The 17872-nt window shown below is 43.8% G+C and overlaps 1 protein-coding gene across 3 annotated transcripts in view; it reads left to right on the plus strand.

Annotated features, from left to right (window-relative positions):
• The first annotated feature begins 4989 nt into the window (after nucleotides 1-4989).
• glsb (glutaminase b) overlaps nucleotides 4990-17872 on the plus strand; it is a 46930-nt gene continuing 34047 nt past the window's right edge. For all 3 annotated transcript variants that reach the window (XM_063006399.1, XM_063006400.1, XM_063006401.1), the window contains exon 1: nucleotides 4990-5355. In XM_063006399.1, the coding sequence (XP_062862469.1) occupies nucleotides 5099-5355 (257 nt within the window). In that variant the 5' untranslated portion in view covers nucleotides 4990-5098. The remainder of the gene's footprint in view (nucleotides 5356-17872) is intronic.

Here is a 17872-nt window from a genome sequence, read left to right on the forward strand (position 1 = left end):
AACCTCAGAAGAAACTGTACTTACTCTGTTTTTAATTTTCTGTGCATTGTTTGTACTCTAATGCATCTTGGGATTTTGTTTATTTGTATACAAGATGTTTTTGCTACACATTCTATTCTATTTGAAACCCAATCAAACTCTGTTTTCTATGAAGCAGGCCTGGATTGTCTTGCATTCACATGAAAAAAATATATAATAATTACTTATTACAGTTATTTTAAGCAAATGTTTTTGTTGCACTGTATGATGATTTTATGTTGCACTGAATGACATACTCCAAATTATCCTGTTACATCAGAATATTCATGACTTAATTTGTTTTTAAGTTCTTTATTGATTAAAGTAGCAGCAGTAGAATGAAAATATGCCACACCAGTGGCAAGTATGTGTTATAATATTACTACATCATGAAAACAGTAAGGCAATGAAAAACATAGCTAATGAAGCCATCATAACAACTTGTAAGGCACCAGAACAGTGTGGAAGTTTGGAATTTGTGTCATAACACATGAAAAAGTTGCTGCAGTAAATCTAAATTCATTCAGCCGTGAAAACCATTTGAAGTCGAATTTTATTTCATGAACTGAACAAATGTTTTCCGGTCTTTTGTTGTTAACCTTGAGGTTCTTGCTGTACATGGCTTTGGTTCTGCGATTATGATTTTGACATCAGACTTAAGGTAGTAAATTTCATCAGGTGGATTTGGCCACACAAAGGAATTTCTGTTTCAGTTTTGTAGCATGCAGCTAACTTGCACCTCATCTCCTACAGACAGCAGTACCTGCCCAACGAATGGCAGGTCATCGTACTTGACAATAACAAAATCTCAGGGACCACTTAATCAAAAACATAATTATTAATATTCATTGTAATTACTGCTCTTATTAAGGAAGACTAGAATGGAAAAAAGTGGTTTTAATATTTAAAAATAATTTTAAAACATTATAAAGTCAGTATAACAATGTCATTGTCAATTTAGTGCAACAGTGAAATTCTGTTGCACTGAATGACTGTTGTTGTACTGAATGACAGAAATTTTACTTTAGCACATTTTACAGTTTTCCCAGTGGTTAGCAAAAGCTAACATTGATCTTAGCTCAAAGACATTTCTACACATATTCACATTTAAATGTTAATAACCTTTTTTGTTTACAAGATTAACCGTAATATTAGGTTTTCTGTGTTGTACTGAATGACACTCAGTTTTGTTCTTTAATGTACTGTGTCAGTAAAAAGACATTTTTATCAAATAATGTTAAAATGCATTGACCTCGTGTGTGTGCTGAAGGGTCCCCAGGAGTCTTTTGTTATAATTGGTCACATGACTGCAGTAGCTTGATTGCATATTAAAATAAGGCTTTTTATTAACGTTGTACTGAATGACAACTGAAGATTGGGAAAATGGGGACTGAAAGTATCCTGAATATTATTAATATTAAAAAACACATCTGATTGAATATTATTTAATATGTCACACATGACATTTGTACAATTATGCCAAAGCAGTAAATTTTAAGTTTTACTTAAGATTAATTAGTTTTTTCTTAATGTTTTATTACTTAAAGAGGTAGGGGGACCGTTGCACTAAATGACATTTTGGAGGTTTCAAGAGTTATTTTTTCAAAAATCATACATTTTCCGTAAAAATTACTTTAGGTTTCAGTAAAGATGTACAAATGGAGTACATTGAAGGTATATCCACTTATATTAATATAATTGTATATTATTTATCAAGTGGGGACACTAAAAAGTTACGTCTCGTCTTTGACCCGTATACAGATGTGAAAATGAGACCTGTGTTCTCCTTCAACGCCTTGGTGTGAGTACAGGGGGAGGAAACACCCCACATCCTCTGCTTTAAACGGAAGAATGAGAAGCTTCTGGAAGGGGAAAATTTGAGAAGTGACTGTTGACTCAGAGCAAAACCTTTCAAAAACGTTTACTGTCTGGTTTACATTTAGATGTGCACTTATCAGTGTTCTATGAATGCTGCTCCTAAACTCGGATAAGGTAGACATAATTCTCTATGCCTGAGGAGGGGGTGGCCATTGGCACCCACTGCGACCCTGACCAGGATAAAGTGGTGGGGAAAGGAGCAGGAGAATTAGTTTGTTTCTATGACACTAAAGATCACTTCCACTCATCGAGCACTTTATTAGGAACACCTGTCCTGAACGTACATTCAATGGCCATTTTATTAGCTATCATATAGAGCCTCTGTGTAAGTATACAATTACTGACTGTAGTCTAAGGCTCTGGACACGCATCATTTGAAAAGTACCTCACAGTACCCCATTTACCCCCAGATATCATTTGGATGTTGGACCATTCTCAGCACTGCAACGATACTAACAAATGCAGAGTAAGACTGTACTACGAGGTTCTGGTTTGTACAGCAGGTTTTACTCTACGGACATTAAGGAAGGGCATGACTGTAACACAGTTTTCTAGAACATTCATGGAAATGCTGTCTGCATGTATGGAAATTGCACTTGGGGACTTTGCCGTGGTTTAGATGATTCCCGTGCTCTCTGGGCATTAATGGCTGTGGTGGAATGGCTCTTGTTAAATTAATTAATCATTTTCAAGGTATTAAGAGAACTGAACAAGCAAAAACTAAAAGTAGAGACATCCCACATCCCATGTGCATTATGATTCTTATTTAACAATCGCCTATCTAAAATAAATAATAGTGGGTAAAGTGACAGGACATGCAGTTACCATGAATGATAGCAGCTCAAATAAAGGTTCAAGTGGCAGGACTTGAAGTTTTAACAGATTTCATCATGTGAAGTGACAAGGTAAAGCAAAGGATCCACTGGCAGACCTTGTGGTAGATCTAAAAGTGGGATAAATAGCCACAACAGACTCTGCTAAGTAAAGTTGCAGGATAAGTGCCAGTGTCTACAAAAATCTATGTTGAGTAACAAACGGAACAAGCTTAACTGGTAGGTCAATTGTCTAATCAAAAGCTGTTACAGGCTGTGTCGGGTAAGGTGGCATGTTGGTTGTTTGTTTGGAACAGAAGAAGCCACAGACTGGGTTAGGTAGCAGGTTTGGTGAACCAGGCTCAATACCCAGTCTACCTCACCACACAACTTAAACAGATCTAACCTTGTCATTACATTTACATTTTTAGCATTTAGCAGACGCTTTTATCCAAAGCGACTTACACAGTGAGCGGAACACAATGAGCAATTGAGGGTTAAGGGCCTTGCTCAGGGACCCAACAGTGGCAACTTGGTGGTGGCAGGGCTTGAACCGGCAACCTTCTGTTTACTAGTCCAGTACCTTAACCACTGAGCTATCACTGGCCAACCCTCAATAGTTTATTAGTTCATTCATTCATCTTGAGTGGGTTGCAGGCTGTCAAGAGCCTACCCGGAAACGTTGTGTATATGGCACATGTTATTACAGACTTCATTTCATTTCCTCAAACCTGAGAGAATGTAAAAGAATGTAGTCTATATATCTACTAGTGAATTTGTTGAGAGGTGGAAGACGACTGGCACACCTTGAGCACCTTGAACCCTTTTATTATACCGTTATTACTGGTGCAGTTAAAAGACCAACAGTTAAAAGCTCTGTCATGAGCGCAAATTGATTCATTGCTTGATTGATTACTTTATTGCTCCCTAAAGGGGAATTGCGGAAATAGCTTGAAGCACTTGGTATTCTCAGGCAGTCTCCCATCCAAGTACTAACCAGGCCTGAACCTGCTTAGCTTCTGAAAGCAGACCTTCTGAGGGTGGAATTATTTGGAAAACATGATGCTAAAAAAGTGCTGCCAGGTACTTGGGGACATGCTATCAACAGGCTGTTATTGACTACAACTAAGGATGGCATGATGGCTCAGTTGGTAGCACTGTCGCCTAACAGCAAAAAGGGTCTGGGTCTTTTCTGTGTGGGTTTCCTCCGGGAGCTCAGGTTTCCTCCCACAGTCCAAAGACATGCAAGTGAGGTGAATTGGAGATACAAATTCGTACATGACGTTAAAAGCTAACAAATAAATACATTTACACTGATCTGCCATAACATTAAAACCACCTCCTTGTTTCTACACTCACTGTCCATTTTATCAGCTCCACTTACCATATAGAAGCACTTTGTAGTTCTACAATTACTGACTGTAGTCTTCAATGGTCTGGACCCCCACAGGACCACCACAGAGCAGGTATTATTTAGGTGGTGGATCATTCTCAGCACTGCAGTGACACTGACATGGTGGTGGTGTGTTAGTGTGTGTTGTGCTGGTATGAGTGGATCAGACACTGCTGGAGTTTTTAAATACCGTGTCCACTCACTGTCCACTCTATTAGACACTCCTACCTAGTTGGTCCTCGTTTGAGTCGGTCATCTTCTAGATCATTCATCAGTGGTCGCAGGTTTATTTTCGGTTGGTGGACTATTCTCAATCCAGCAGTGACAGCAGTGTGCAACCACCCAAATAATACCTAATCTGTGGGGGTCCTGACCATTGAAGAACAGCATGAAAGTTGGGTAACAAAGCATGCAGAGAAACAGATGGACTACAGTCAGTAATTGTAGAACTACAAAGCAGTTTAATCAATTGGACAAGGAAATGAATTCTGGAAAACCCTGGGCTGGGCTAGAATGGCGTATTTACATTTTTTCACTTCCAGTCACTTGTGGGCATGCTATCAACAGGCTGTTAATAGACAAACGTCTTAATTGCGTACAGATATAAATATGTAAGACTACTATTGAGAAAAAAACATGAAATAAAAAGTAATCTTATGTAATCTGCTCTAGTTAAACTGACTAAACTTCACGACTAACGTTTCAGTGACTCATGTTCTGACGATTATGATGATACCAGTAGACATTAGTTTGAACGACACCTGTTTCGACCAATAAGAAGCCGTCCAGCACCGTCGTCGTAAGATTTAGACCAATAGGCAAAGAGGAGGCGGGACTTATGGGCATTTTCTTCGCCGAATGGCAAACCCCAGCCACCGTTTGGAGAAGGCGCGCCTACGATACAGCTAGCTTCACTTCACTTCACTTACTGTTCTATTTCTCATTCATTCTATAGAATTAAGACCAAATTCTACACACTTAGCGCGACAGGATTGAGATGTTACAGTTCCGGTGTTCACTTGTCCTGAAGGAGTTGTTTAATGTCAGCCTAAAGCGTCCGTTACTTTATTCACTGAGACTCAACGCGCGGTGCTTCAGCCACGATGGCCAAGTGGTCTTAACGTCGCGTCGTGCTTTTAAGCCAGGATTTCTGTCTGACGCTCCAGCATGGACCAGAAGTTTCTGTACGAGGTCTGAAGGAGTCCTAGAACCCGAGAAGAAAGATGATCTCGCCCAGGAGGCCGGCACGGACAAGTAAGAGCATGAAATATTCAAACTATGTGCGACGTTAACAGTGTTCCGCACAGCCAGGTCACAGTGTTCCGTACACTCCCACATTCATTTTATATAGACTTTTGTTTGTTTGTTTGCTTGTTTTTATTAATAAATAATAAAACAGTGCTCATTATCTTTCTGGAGAACAAAAATGAGACGTTTTGCACTCATGTGCGCACCAAATATTACAAAACTTTATAGTTAGACTAAAAAAAACAACATGATTTGACGTTTATTTTCAGTAAACGTGCTTCTATTTTGCATTTCCTTATCGAATTCAATACATTCATACATTTATTTTCTGTTTTACTAGCAATTTATCTTATTCAGGGTCGCGGTGGGCCCGATTCAGTGGGCACAAGGCAGGAAATACCCCGCACAGGTTGCCAGATCATTACAGTGCACACACACACACACACACTTGGGGTGATTCTAGTATCTCCAGTTAGCTAACTAACTGCATGTCTTTGGACTGTGGGAGGAAACCCACACAGACACCGGGAGAACATGCAAATTCCACACAGAAAGGTCCCAGACTGCTCCATCTGGGAATCGCACCCTGGACCTTCTTGCTGTGAGACGACAGCGTCACAAGGTGCTCTTTGTTGGAGTCTGTCATTACAGCAAAAGAGAGAACATGCTAAATTCTGAAACATTCCCAAATTCAAAGACGTTCTCATGCTGATTTGTAATTAAACTTTGTACTAAACTAAATAGAATCATTTATATCAGTGGCGTCCACAGTATATACATCCATACATACATACACCGATCAGCCATAACATTAAAACCACACTCACTGTCCATTTTATCAGCTCCACTTACCATATAGAAGCACTTTGTAGTTCTACAATTACTGACTGTAGTCCATCTGTTTCTCTACATGCTTTGTTACCCTCTTTCATGCTGTTCTTCGATGGTCAGGACCACCACAGAGCAGGTATTATTTAGGTGGTGGATGATTCTCAGCACTGCAGTGACACTGACATGGTGCTGGTGTGTTAGTGTGTGTTGTGCTGGTACGAGTGGATCAGAGTTTTTAAACACCTCACTGTCACTGCTGGACTGAGAATAGTCCACCGACCAAAAACATCCAGCCGACAGCGCCCCGTGGGCGGCATCCTGTGACCACTGATGAAGGTCTAGAAGATGAGCGACTCAAACAGCAGCAATAGATGAGCGATCGTCTCTGACTTTACATCTACAAGGTGGACCGACTAGGTAGGAGCGTCTAATAGAGTGGACAGTGAGTGGACACGGTGTTTAAAAACTCCAGCACAACACACACTAACACACCACCACCATGTCAGTGTCACTGCAGTGCTGAGAATCATCCACCACCTAAATAATACCTGCTCTGTGGGGGTCCTGTGGTGGTCCTGACCATTGAAGAACAGCGTGAAAGGGGGTAACGAAGCATGTAGAGAAACAGATGGACTACAGTCAGTAATTGTAGAACTACAAAGTGCTTCTATGTGGTAAGTGGAGCTGATAAAATGCTGAGAAGGTTAAGATCTTTGCTTAAGGGTCCAACAGTAGCTGCGTAGCTGCTGAGCCGGTATTTGAACCCACAACCTTAGCTTCGATTAACAGCCTGAAGCTCAACCTGCTGATGGTATGTAAACACACACACACACACACACACACACACACACACACACACACACACACACACACACACACACACACACACACACACACACACACACACACACACACACACTCTCTTAAGCCTGGAGATATACTGGCTTGTTTATGTACAGTATAGTTCATGAAACGTTTAATGGCATTTGGATTTGGTGTGCAGGGCTCTTTAGCGCCTGCCAGAGGAGAGGAGGTTAAAAAGTTTGTATTTTATTTGTATATTGGGCTAATTTGTGCCTGGGCCTTGGAAATCGTCACTCGCAGCTATATTTCATATTATTAGTATTATTATTAATCGACAGCATTAATCAAACCATGACTTCTATATCGGACCTTCATTTTGAGTTGAGATCAGATATATTAAGATAGTTCTTTATTCCTCAAGCACAAACAATCATGCAAAACATTTCAGACAAGATCTTCCTGCTCGGATGCGTTTAACAGATTAATTTTTGGCTTTAATTATGTTTTGCGTCCTCCAAAAGCTTTTCCTCAGAGGCCTGGGTGTGTTCCTGTGCTGTTCTGCTCACGGATCGTTCCAAATCAGCGCCGTGTTTTTTCGTTTCCATGTTTTACCACCTTTTTATTCTGATCAGGGTCACGGTTGGTCTGATTTCTGACGGTTTTTCACCCTGGACAGGATGCCGATCCATTGTGCCCAAATCATACATAGCCAGTCGTTATCTGTGTAGACGCTCGACTGGGTGATAGCACAGCAGAATTGTAGCTTAAAAGTGCACTAAATAGGCATGCTGTTTAGTACCATTTGGGACACAGCCGCTTTGAATATCCGCCTACAGTTGTTTAGTCTATTGGCTTAAACAACTACTGTATATAATATACTTAATTTTATGACTATATTTTATACTATAATATTTGATCCATTTAATAATCTCGTTGATGGGTCTTGGAAACAACAGTGGTGCCACCATGACCAGAATCTGACCCCCTTTTTTTTACATACCTGGCATATTAACGGCTCGTTCGAACCCGTGCAGCTGGTTTTCTACACTGCTGGTGTGATGCCACACTGACTTCAGTCGATGGTCCATGTTACCCGGCAGATAACCGGAAGTAGGTTTGTGTTTATTAGCCCTAGTTAGTTCAGAGTTTGTGTGCAGAGTTTGAATCTCGGGAGGTGATGGGCACAGATTGCTGTGCCTGTGGATTCGGGGGGGGGGGGGGGGGGGGGGGGTTCATAGCGTCTGTCCATACGCTGTGCGGTTCTCCGTGAGATGCCAGCTCTGGGTGGTGAACAGTGATGCAGTGGAGGCCTAGTGGGTTGAGCTCTGCCATGCGGGCACTGTTGGGCCCTTGAGCAAGGCTCTTAACCCTCACGGCTCCGTGGGCACCGTACAATGACTGACCCTGCGCTCTGACCCCCCCCCCCCCCCCCATTTTGTTGTACTGTACGTCTGTATATGTTCTATACATTCTATATTGCTTTTTAGACGCAGTTGTAGCCTAATGGTTAAAGTACAGGACTAGTAATCTGAAGGACGCTGGTTCAAGACCCACAACTTCCAGGCCCAGGTTGCTGCTGTTTGGCCCCTGAGCAAGGCCCTTAACCCTCTGTGCTCCAGGGGGCGTACAACGACTGACCCTGCGCTCTGACCCCTTATTGTGTTGTACTGTACGTATGACGAACAAAGGCGTTCCATCTATACACGCTGCATCGCTTTTTAAAGTGCAGGACTGGTAATCAGAAGGTGGCTGGTTTAAGCCCCACCACTGCCAGGTCGCCACTGTTGGGCCCTTGAGCCAAGGCCCTTAACTCTCAGTTTCTCAGACTGTGTACTTCGGATCGAGGCGTGTGCTAAATGCCGAAAACGCTGCCGACTGCGCGTATGGGTGTGTCGCAGTCACCGCACTAGGGGAATCGGTAATGATTAAATGGGGGGGGGGGATGAAATGTACCTGCGTGTGACGTTTCTCAATATCTGTTGGCGTTCGCACGCCCGCTAGTCTTTGGACCGTGAGCTGATGCAGTCCCTCTCAGCTGACCGTGCCTCCCCACCCACCCCCGGTCCGTCCGGGAGCTGGATTGGGTGCGGGAGCAGACGGATGAAGTAACCGGCGACTCCTCTCAGAGCCGAGCTCCCCGAGGTGCCACGTCAGGTCGATCGGTGGGGGCTCGGATGGTTCTAAAGCCCTCGTTCCCGCTGTGTCTGTACCTGACGTCAGCGCAGGCTGTCTGTGGGTTCTATTTGTCCGAGGCTACGTCATTTATCTCTCGCGGAGGGTCGAATAATCTATAGCTTTTATCAGGAGTGTTTGTGTGACCTTCTCACACATGGAAAGTTAAAGCGGGATCAATATAGGTGCTTAAATGACCTGAATCCTGCACTGCTGTATGTATATATATATATCGAAGCCTACAGAAGCGCTTTGTAGTTCTACAATTACTGACTGTAGTCCATCTGTTTCTCTGTTCTTCAATGGTCAGGACCCCCACAGGACCACCACAGAGCAGGTATTATTTAGGTGGTGGATGATTCTCAGCACTGCGGTGACACTGACATGGTGCTGGTGTGTTAGTGTGTGTTGTGCTGGAGCTTTTAAACACCTTGTCCACTCACTGTCCACTCTATTAGACGCTCCTACCTAGTCGGTCCACCTCGTAGATGTAAAGTCAGAGACGATCGCTCATCTATCGCTGCCGTTTGAGCCGGTCATCTTCTAGACCTTCATCGGTGGTCGCAGGACGCCGCCCACGGGGCGCTGTCGGCTGGATGTTTTTGGTCGGTGGACTATTCTCAGTCCAGCAGAGACGGTGAGGTGGCAGCTCTGATCCACTCATACCAGCACGACACGCACTAACACACCACCACCGTGTCAGAGTCACTGCAGTGCCGAGAATGAGAATGATCCACCACCTAAATAATACCTGCTCTGTGGGGGTCCTGTGGGGGTCCTGACCACTGAAGAACAGCATGCAGAGAAACAGATGGACTACAGTCAGTAATTGTAGAACTACAAAGTGCTTCTATATGGTAAGTGGAGCTGATAATGTTTAATGTTATGGCTGATCTGTGTATATTATTGAAGGGACTCCTCCTGTGAAAACTAAAAATGAGAAACCTCTCTCTCTCTCTCTCTCTCTCTCTCTCTCTCTCTCTCTCTCTCTCTCTCTTACAGTAGGAGCATTTTAAGGAATCTAAGAATTTAGACACGCCCTATTCTCTCATGTAGAGAGATCAGTTCGTTTTCAGACAGACCAACTGATGATGTGTCAAGCTGCTCAGTCACGAGATCTTCTTCCATCCTGCGGTATCTGCTGACGCTGATGATTGTGGTTAACCACACGCTGACAGTGTTAGATGTTCTGGCACTGAAATAATCATGGACTTCACTATGATGGCAGCACGTGTGTCTCTAAAATAACAGTATACGCCTTAACACATTAGGGAAGCGAATGCACCCTCATATCCTGGCGTTGGCTTTTGCACCTTTCGCCGATAACAGTCCGGATGGTCCGTTTCGTCTTTGGGATCTGGTTGCGTTTCTTGCTGCAGCGTCATGTGGATATATTTTATATACAGTAGCATGACGTTTTTTTTGTCCTGCACTGACTTAGGTTAGATTAGGATTCGATGAATCTTTTCACCATATTATGTACGGTAGATGGTGAAAGACCCAAATCATTTGCAACCCTTCGCTGAATAATGCTCTTTTTGACCTGACTGACAACTCTCTCACGAAGACTATCACAAAGTGGTGGGCCACGCCCTATTTTTGCACGCTCACCCTTTATTCCCAGTCATCCCAGTCATGATGCCCTCACCCGTTACCAGTTTATCATGGAACTCTTAGTTTGCCCTGTCACATCATTTTTTCAGCTTGTCTAAGGTAATTGATGGAAAGAATGCATATGTTTATAAAATACAGTGGTACCGTGTGTGTGTGTGTGTGTGTGTGTGTGTGTGTGTGTGTGTGTGTGTGTGTGTGTGTGTGTGTGAGATTGACACATGAGCTTAAACGTAATCCCGTAATTACACACCACCTGAAAGTAATAAATAAGTGTCGGATGTGAGCTGATTGTCAGGGGCTTGAATCTGGCTGTTAAAGCATTAACTTCACAGCGGGTGATGAAATGTGACACGGTGTATAAATAGCACGTGTAACACACACACACACACACACACACACACACACACACACACCGAGACACACACACACACCGAGACACACACACACACACACACACACGGTGACGCCTCCACAAAGGCAGTCTGTAACGAGAGAGTGAGAGCAGTTCAGGAGACGAGGTGTGTGTACTGGCACGGAGGAGTGTGGTGGGCATAAAGTGAGCATGTGATGAGTGTATGTTGGGCGTATGCTGGGTGTATGGTCAGCGTGTGGTGGGCGTATGTTGGGCGTATGCTGGGTGTATGTTGGGCGTATGCTGGGTGTATGGTCAGCGTGTGGTGGGCGTATGTTGGGCGTATGCTGGGTGTATGTTGGGCGTATGCTGGGTGTATGGTCAGCGTGTGTTGGGCGTATGTTGGGTGTATGGTCAGTGTATGTTGGGCGTATGCTGGGTGTGTGGTCAGCGTGTGGTGGGCGTATGTTGGGCATATGCTGAATGTATGGTCAGTGTATGTTGGGCGTATGCTGGGTGTATGGTCAGTGTATGTTGGGCGTATGCTGGGTGTATGGTCAGCGTGTGGTGGGCGTATGTTGGGTGTATGGTCAGTGTATGTTGGGCGTATGCTGGGTGTATGGTCAGTGTATGTTGAGTGTATGTTGGGTGTATGGTCAGTGTATGTTGGGTGTATGGTCAGTGTATGTTGGGCGTATGCTGGGTGTATGGTCAGCGTGTGGTGGGCGTATGTTGTGTGTATGGTCAGTGTATGTTGGGCGTATGCTGGGTGTATGGTCAGTGTATGTTGAGTGTATGTTGGGTGTATGGTCAGCGTGTGGTGGGCGTATGTTGGGTGTATGGTCAGTGTATGCTCTGTGTATGGTCAGCGTGTGGTGGGCTTATGTTGGGTGTATGGTCAGTGTATGTTGGGCGTATGCTGGGTGTATGTTGAGTGTATGGTCAGCGTGTGGTGGGCGTATGTTGGGTGTATGGTCAGTGTATGTTGGGCGTATGCTGGGTGTATGGTCAGTGTATGTTGAGTGTATGTTGGGTGTATGGTCAGCGTGTGGTGGGCGTATGTTGGGTGTATGGTCAGTGTATGCTCTGTGTATGGTCAGCGTGTGGTGGGCTTATGTTGGGTGTATGGTCAGTGTATGTTGGGCGTATGCTGGGTGTATGGTCAGTGTATGTTGAGTGTATGTTGGGTGTATGGTCAGTGTATGTTGGGCGTATGCTGGGTGTATGGTCAGCGTGTGGTGGGCGTATGTTGGGTGTATGGTCAGTGTATGTTGGGCGTATGCTGGGTGTATGGTCAGTGTATGTTGAGTGTATGTTGGGTGTATGGTCAGCGTGTGGTGGGCGTATGTTGGGTGTATGGTCAGTGTATGCTCTGTGTATGGTCAGCGTGTGGTGGGTGTATGTTGGGCGTATGCTGGGTGTATGGTCAGTGTATGTTGGGCGTATGCTGGGTGTGTGGTCAGCGTGTGGTGGGTGTATGTTGGGCGTATGCTGAATGTATGGTCAGTGTATGTTGGGCGTATGTTGGGTGTATGGTCAGTGTATGTTGGGCGTATGTTGGGTGTATGGTCAGTGTATGTTGGGCGTATGCTGGGTGTATGGTCAGTGTATGTTGGGCGTATGCTGAATGTATGGTCAGTGTATGTTGGGCGTATGTTGGGTGTATGGTCAGTGTATGTTGGGCGTATGCTGAATGTATGGTCAGTGTATGTTGGGCGTATGTTGGGTGTATGGTCAGTGTATGTTGGGCGTATGTTGGGTGTATGGTCAGTGTATGTTGGGCGTATGCTGGGTGTATGGTCAGTGTATGTTGGGCGTATGCTGAATGTATGGTCAGTGTATGTTGGGCGTATGTTGGGTGTATGGTCAGTGTATGTTGGGCGTATGCTGAATGTATGGTCAGTGTATGTTGGGCGTATGTTGGGTGTATGGTCAGCGTGTGGTGGGCGTATGTTGGGCATATGCTGAATGTATGGTCAGTGTATGTTGGGCGTATGCTGGGTGTATGGTCAGTGTATGTTGGGCGTATGTTGGGTGTATGGTCAGCGTGTGGTGGGTGTATGTTGGGCGTATGCTGAATGTATGGTCAGTGTATGTTGGGCGTATGCTGGGTGTATGGTCAGTGTATGTTGGGCGTATGTTGGGTGTATGGTCAGTGTATGTTGGGCGTATGCTGGGTGTATGGTCAGCGTGTGGTGGGTGTATGTTGGGCGTATGCTGAATGTATGGTCAGTGTATGTTGGGCGTATGCTGGGTGTGTGGTCAGCGTGTGGTGGCCGTATGTTGGGCATATGCTGAATGTATGGTCAGTGTATGTTGGGCGTATGTTGGGTGTATGGTCAGCGTGTGGTGGGCGTATGCTGGGTGTATATATCAGCAGTCTGACCTCTGTGTGTTTGAGATCTGTAGCTTCGCTCTTATTTCATATCGGCTGCGTTAATGGAACGACCTCTCAGTCAGTTATTGATTAACCCCCCACCGTACCCCCCTCCTGTCCCTGAATCACAAACACTTAACCCTGAACAGGCGCCCGTCCACCCCTCCCACACTAACGCTCCATTTACTGCTGAGGTCTGATGGGAGATTTCAGCTGTACACAATCTGCATCTGCACACACCAACATCTGTCAGGTAGCAGAAACCCCCCCCCCCCCCCCCCCCCCCACGTTCCTGCTTACAGGTTACTAAATAAATAATGGACATTACGGCATGGCTTAAAATATCTACATAAATAAATGAATAAAAAAATAAAGGAATAAAAAATAATTAAAATAAATACAAAATGAATTAAATGAATAATGGACACTACAGCATGGAGTTAAAACATCTGAATTAATTAAATAAAAAATAAATTAAAAAAAACAAAAACAAATACAGAATAAATAAATGAAATATTGGACACTACAGCATGGCATCAAACATGTAAATAAATAAATATTAAAATAAATAAATAAATAAGGTAACTAAATAAATAAATACAAAATAAATAAGTAAATAATGGAAGCTACAGCATGGCATCAAACATCTAAATAAATAAATACAAAATAAATACAAAATAAATAAATAATGGATGCTACAGCATGGTGTAAAACATCTTAATAAATAAATAAATAATAAAATAAATTAAGAAAGTAAATAAAATAAATAAAGGAATAATGAACGCTGCAGCATGGTGTAAAACATCTAAATAAATATATACAGTGTATCACAAAAGTGAGTACACCCCTCACATTTCTGCAAATATTTAAGTATATCTTTTCATGGGACAACACTGACAAAATGACACTTTGACACAATGAAAAGTAGTCTGTGTGCAGCTTATATAACAGTGTAAATTTATTCTTCCCTCAAAATAACTCAATATACAGCCATTAATGTCTAAACCACCGGCAACAAAAGTGAGTACACCCCTAAGAGACTACACCCCTAAATGTCCAAATTGAGCACTGCTTGTCATTTTCCCTCCAAAATGTCATGTGACTCGCTAGTGTTACTAGGTCTCGGGTGTGCATAGGGAGCAGGTGTGTTCAATTTAGTAGTACAGCTCTCACACTCTCTCATACTGGTCACTGAAAGTTCCAACATGGCACCTCATGGCAAAGAACTCTCTGAGGATCTTAAAAGACGAATTGTTGCGCTACATGAAGATGGCCAAGGCTACAAGAAGATTGCCAACACCCTGAAACTGAGCTGCAGCACAGTGGCCAAGATCATCCAGCGTTTTAAAAGAGCAGGGTCCACTCAGAACAGACCTCGCGTTGGTCGTCCAAAGAAGCTGAGTGCACGTGCTCAGCGTCACATCCAACTGCTGTCTTTGAAAGATAGGCGCAGGAGTGCTGTCAGCATTGCTGCAGAGATTGAAAAGGTGGGGGGTCAGCCTGTCAGTGCTCAGACCATACGCCGCACACTACATCAAATTGGTCTGCATGGCTGTCACCCCAGAAGGAAGCCTCTTCTGAAGTCTCTACACAAGAAAGCCCGCAAACAGTTTGCTGAAGACATGTCAACAAAGGACATGGATTACTGGAACCATGTCCTATGGTCTGATGAGAACAAGATTAATTTGTTTGGTTCAGATGGTCTCAAGCATGTGTGGCGGCAATCAGGTGAGGAGTACAAAGATAAGTGTGTCATGCCTACAGTCAAGCATGCCATGGTCTGGGGCTGCATGAGTGCAGCAGGTGTTGGGGAGTTACATTTCATTGAGGGACACATGAACTCCAATATGTACTGTGAAATACTGAAGCAGAGCATGATCCCCTCCCTCCGGAAACTGGGTCGCAGGGCAGTGTTCCAGCATGATAATGACCCCAAACACACCTCTAAGACGACCACTGCTTTATTGAAGAGGCTGAGGGTAAAGGTGATGGACTGGCCAAGCATGTCTCCAGACCTAAACCCAATAGAACATCTTTGGGGCATCCTCAAGCGGAAGGTGGAGGAGCGCAAAGTCTCGAATATCTGCCAGCTCCGTGATGTCGTCATGGAGGAGTGGAAAAGCATTCCAGTGGCAACCTGTGAAGCTCTGGTAAACTCCATGCCCAGGAGAGTTAAGGCAGTTCTGGGAAATAATGGTGGCCACACAAAATATTGACACTTCAGGAACTTTCACTAAGGGGTGTACTCACTTTTGTTGCCGGTGGTTTAGACATTAATGGCTGTATATTGAGTTATTTTGAGGGAAGAATAAATTTACACTGTTATATAAGCTGCACACAGACTACTTTTCATTGTGTCAAAGTGTCATTTTGTCAGTGTTGTCCCATGAAAAGATATACTTCAATATCTGCAGAAATGTGAGGGGTGTACTCACTTTTGTGATACACTGTAAGTTAAAAATAAAATAAATAAATAAAAAATAAATACATAATGTAAATAAATAAATGCAAATAATGGACATTACAGCATGGTGTAAACCATCTAAAGTAATAATAATAAATTAAATAAATAAATAAAAATAATAATGATAAAATAATAAATAAAGTAAATAAATAAATACAAAATAAATTAATAAATAATGGACGTCTAATAAATAAATTTAAATAAATACAAAATAAATAAATGTAAAATGGACGCTACAAGTTTGCCTGTAATTGGCCAGCCGTTGACTTTTTACGACCAGTTTACCAGTTAAAAGGAATTTTTTGCATTTGCGTGATGAATAAAACGGATCGAGAAGTTTTTGTTTTCACGCCGTGACCATCACGCACCCGTTCCACCCCGCCGAGCCTCTAACGGCCCTCATACGGTCAGTAACGCCTCCGAATTACAGCCGCCGTTCCAGGAAACGCGGCTCATTTTCCTTCATTAGCTCCGACGTTCGGATGAAACCCTGGGAGGGTGAAGGTCACGTCAGGATCCACGCCGCTCTAGACCTTCTGCTCCTGCCTCAGAACGATCGTCCGGCCGCCGCAAAACACTCGGAGTCTCCCGGCAACCGCGGCGAGCGCTCTTCACGCCTCGTCACCGCCGTGATGTTTTCTCAGAGCTGCAGGCTGTTCGGAATCCGACCCCACGTACACGTGGACGGCGGCGTCTCCGGAGCGTCTGCGTTTGCCAGGCAGATCGACCTTCTGGCTTCTTCTCTTCAAGGAGGAGCTGCTGTGATGGCTGAGTCACGCATGAATTATAATCAGAGCCTGAAGGAACCTCGTACTGAGACGATCTGATATTTTTATACCCATGGTGCATCGTCACGGGTTAAAGGAAACTGTATACTGCATAGGGTCGGGGGTAGCTTAGTGTGAGGTACTGCACTAGTAGTCAGAAGGAATCAAGCCCATCCACCAAAAAGAACCATAAATATGATTTAAATCATGAAATAAAATCCCAATGTCGGGTGTTATTAGCTGCGTCCGGGATCGCATACTTCCATACTCGATAGTACGCCAAATGAGTACGCGAGAGCGGTTAGTATGTCCGAATACACAGTATACACAAAGAGGTACGCGAGAAGTACCCGGATGACCTACTTATCGGGCAGCCATGTTCGAGTATGCAAGCGATGCACACTTGCGGTCCGCTAATGTATCCCATAATGCAACTGGAGCTGCGTAGGCGTTCGAAGTGGAATAAGAAACTAAGAAAGATGGCGGAAAACGGAGTCATCTGTTCACAAGTGTAAGATAAATTAAATATAGATTTTAAAGACGAATAAATAACAAAAAGACGATAAATATCCAAAATTTGGCGAGTGGGGTTTATTAATGAGTCTGTAACTATGGTGAAATTACGTCCTCACGTCATCACTTGACGTTGGTAAGATGGCGGATGGATGTAGTACGTAGCGGTGTTGTGTGCATACTGCACACTTCTGTACTGAGAGTATGTACTTTTTTACCGGCCGAGAAGTGCACACTTCCTCCGATCTAGTACGTACACTGTAAGTATGCGATTCCGGACGCGGCTCATGTCTTATTGTCACCCCTAGGTGGGAGCCGTGTAAAAAGCTCGTTTTACATCGTTTGTGAGCGATATTATTAAATCCTCCCTTCCCAGCCGGTCCGTGAAATTATATCTTATATGAAACCGGTCCGTGGTGCAAAAAAAAGGTTGGGGAGCGCCGATCTAGTGGACCAGTGGCATGTTACATCACGGCCAGGCATCTACACAGACATGATGACATCGGCTGCATCTGGACGGAGGGTGTGGCCGAAGCCCTGCGATGGCTTTGGCGCCCTGTCGAGAATATTGTTTGTTTAGTTTTGTTTAACCACGTATTTCTGTATAAACAAACGATACATTTGTTCAT

Source organism: Trichomycterus rosablanca, chromosome 12 (genome assembly GCF_030014385.1).
Source record: "Trichomycterus rosablanca isolate fTriRos1 chromosome 12, fTriRos1.hap1, whole genome shotgun sequence".
Lineage (NCBI taxonomy): Eukaryota > Metazoa > Chordata > Actinopteri > Siluriformes > Trichomycteridae > Trichomycterus > Trichomycterus rosablanca.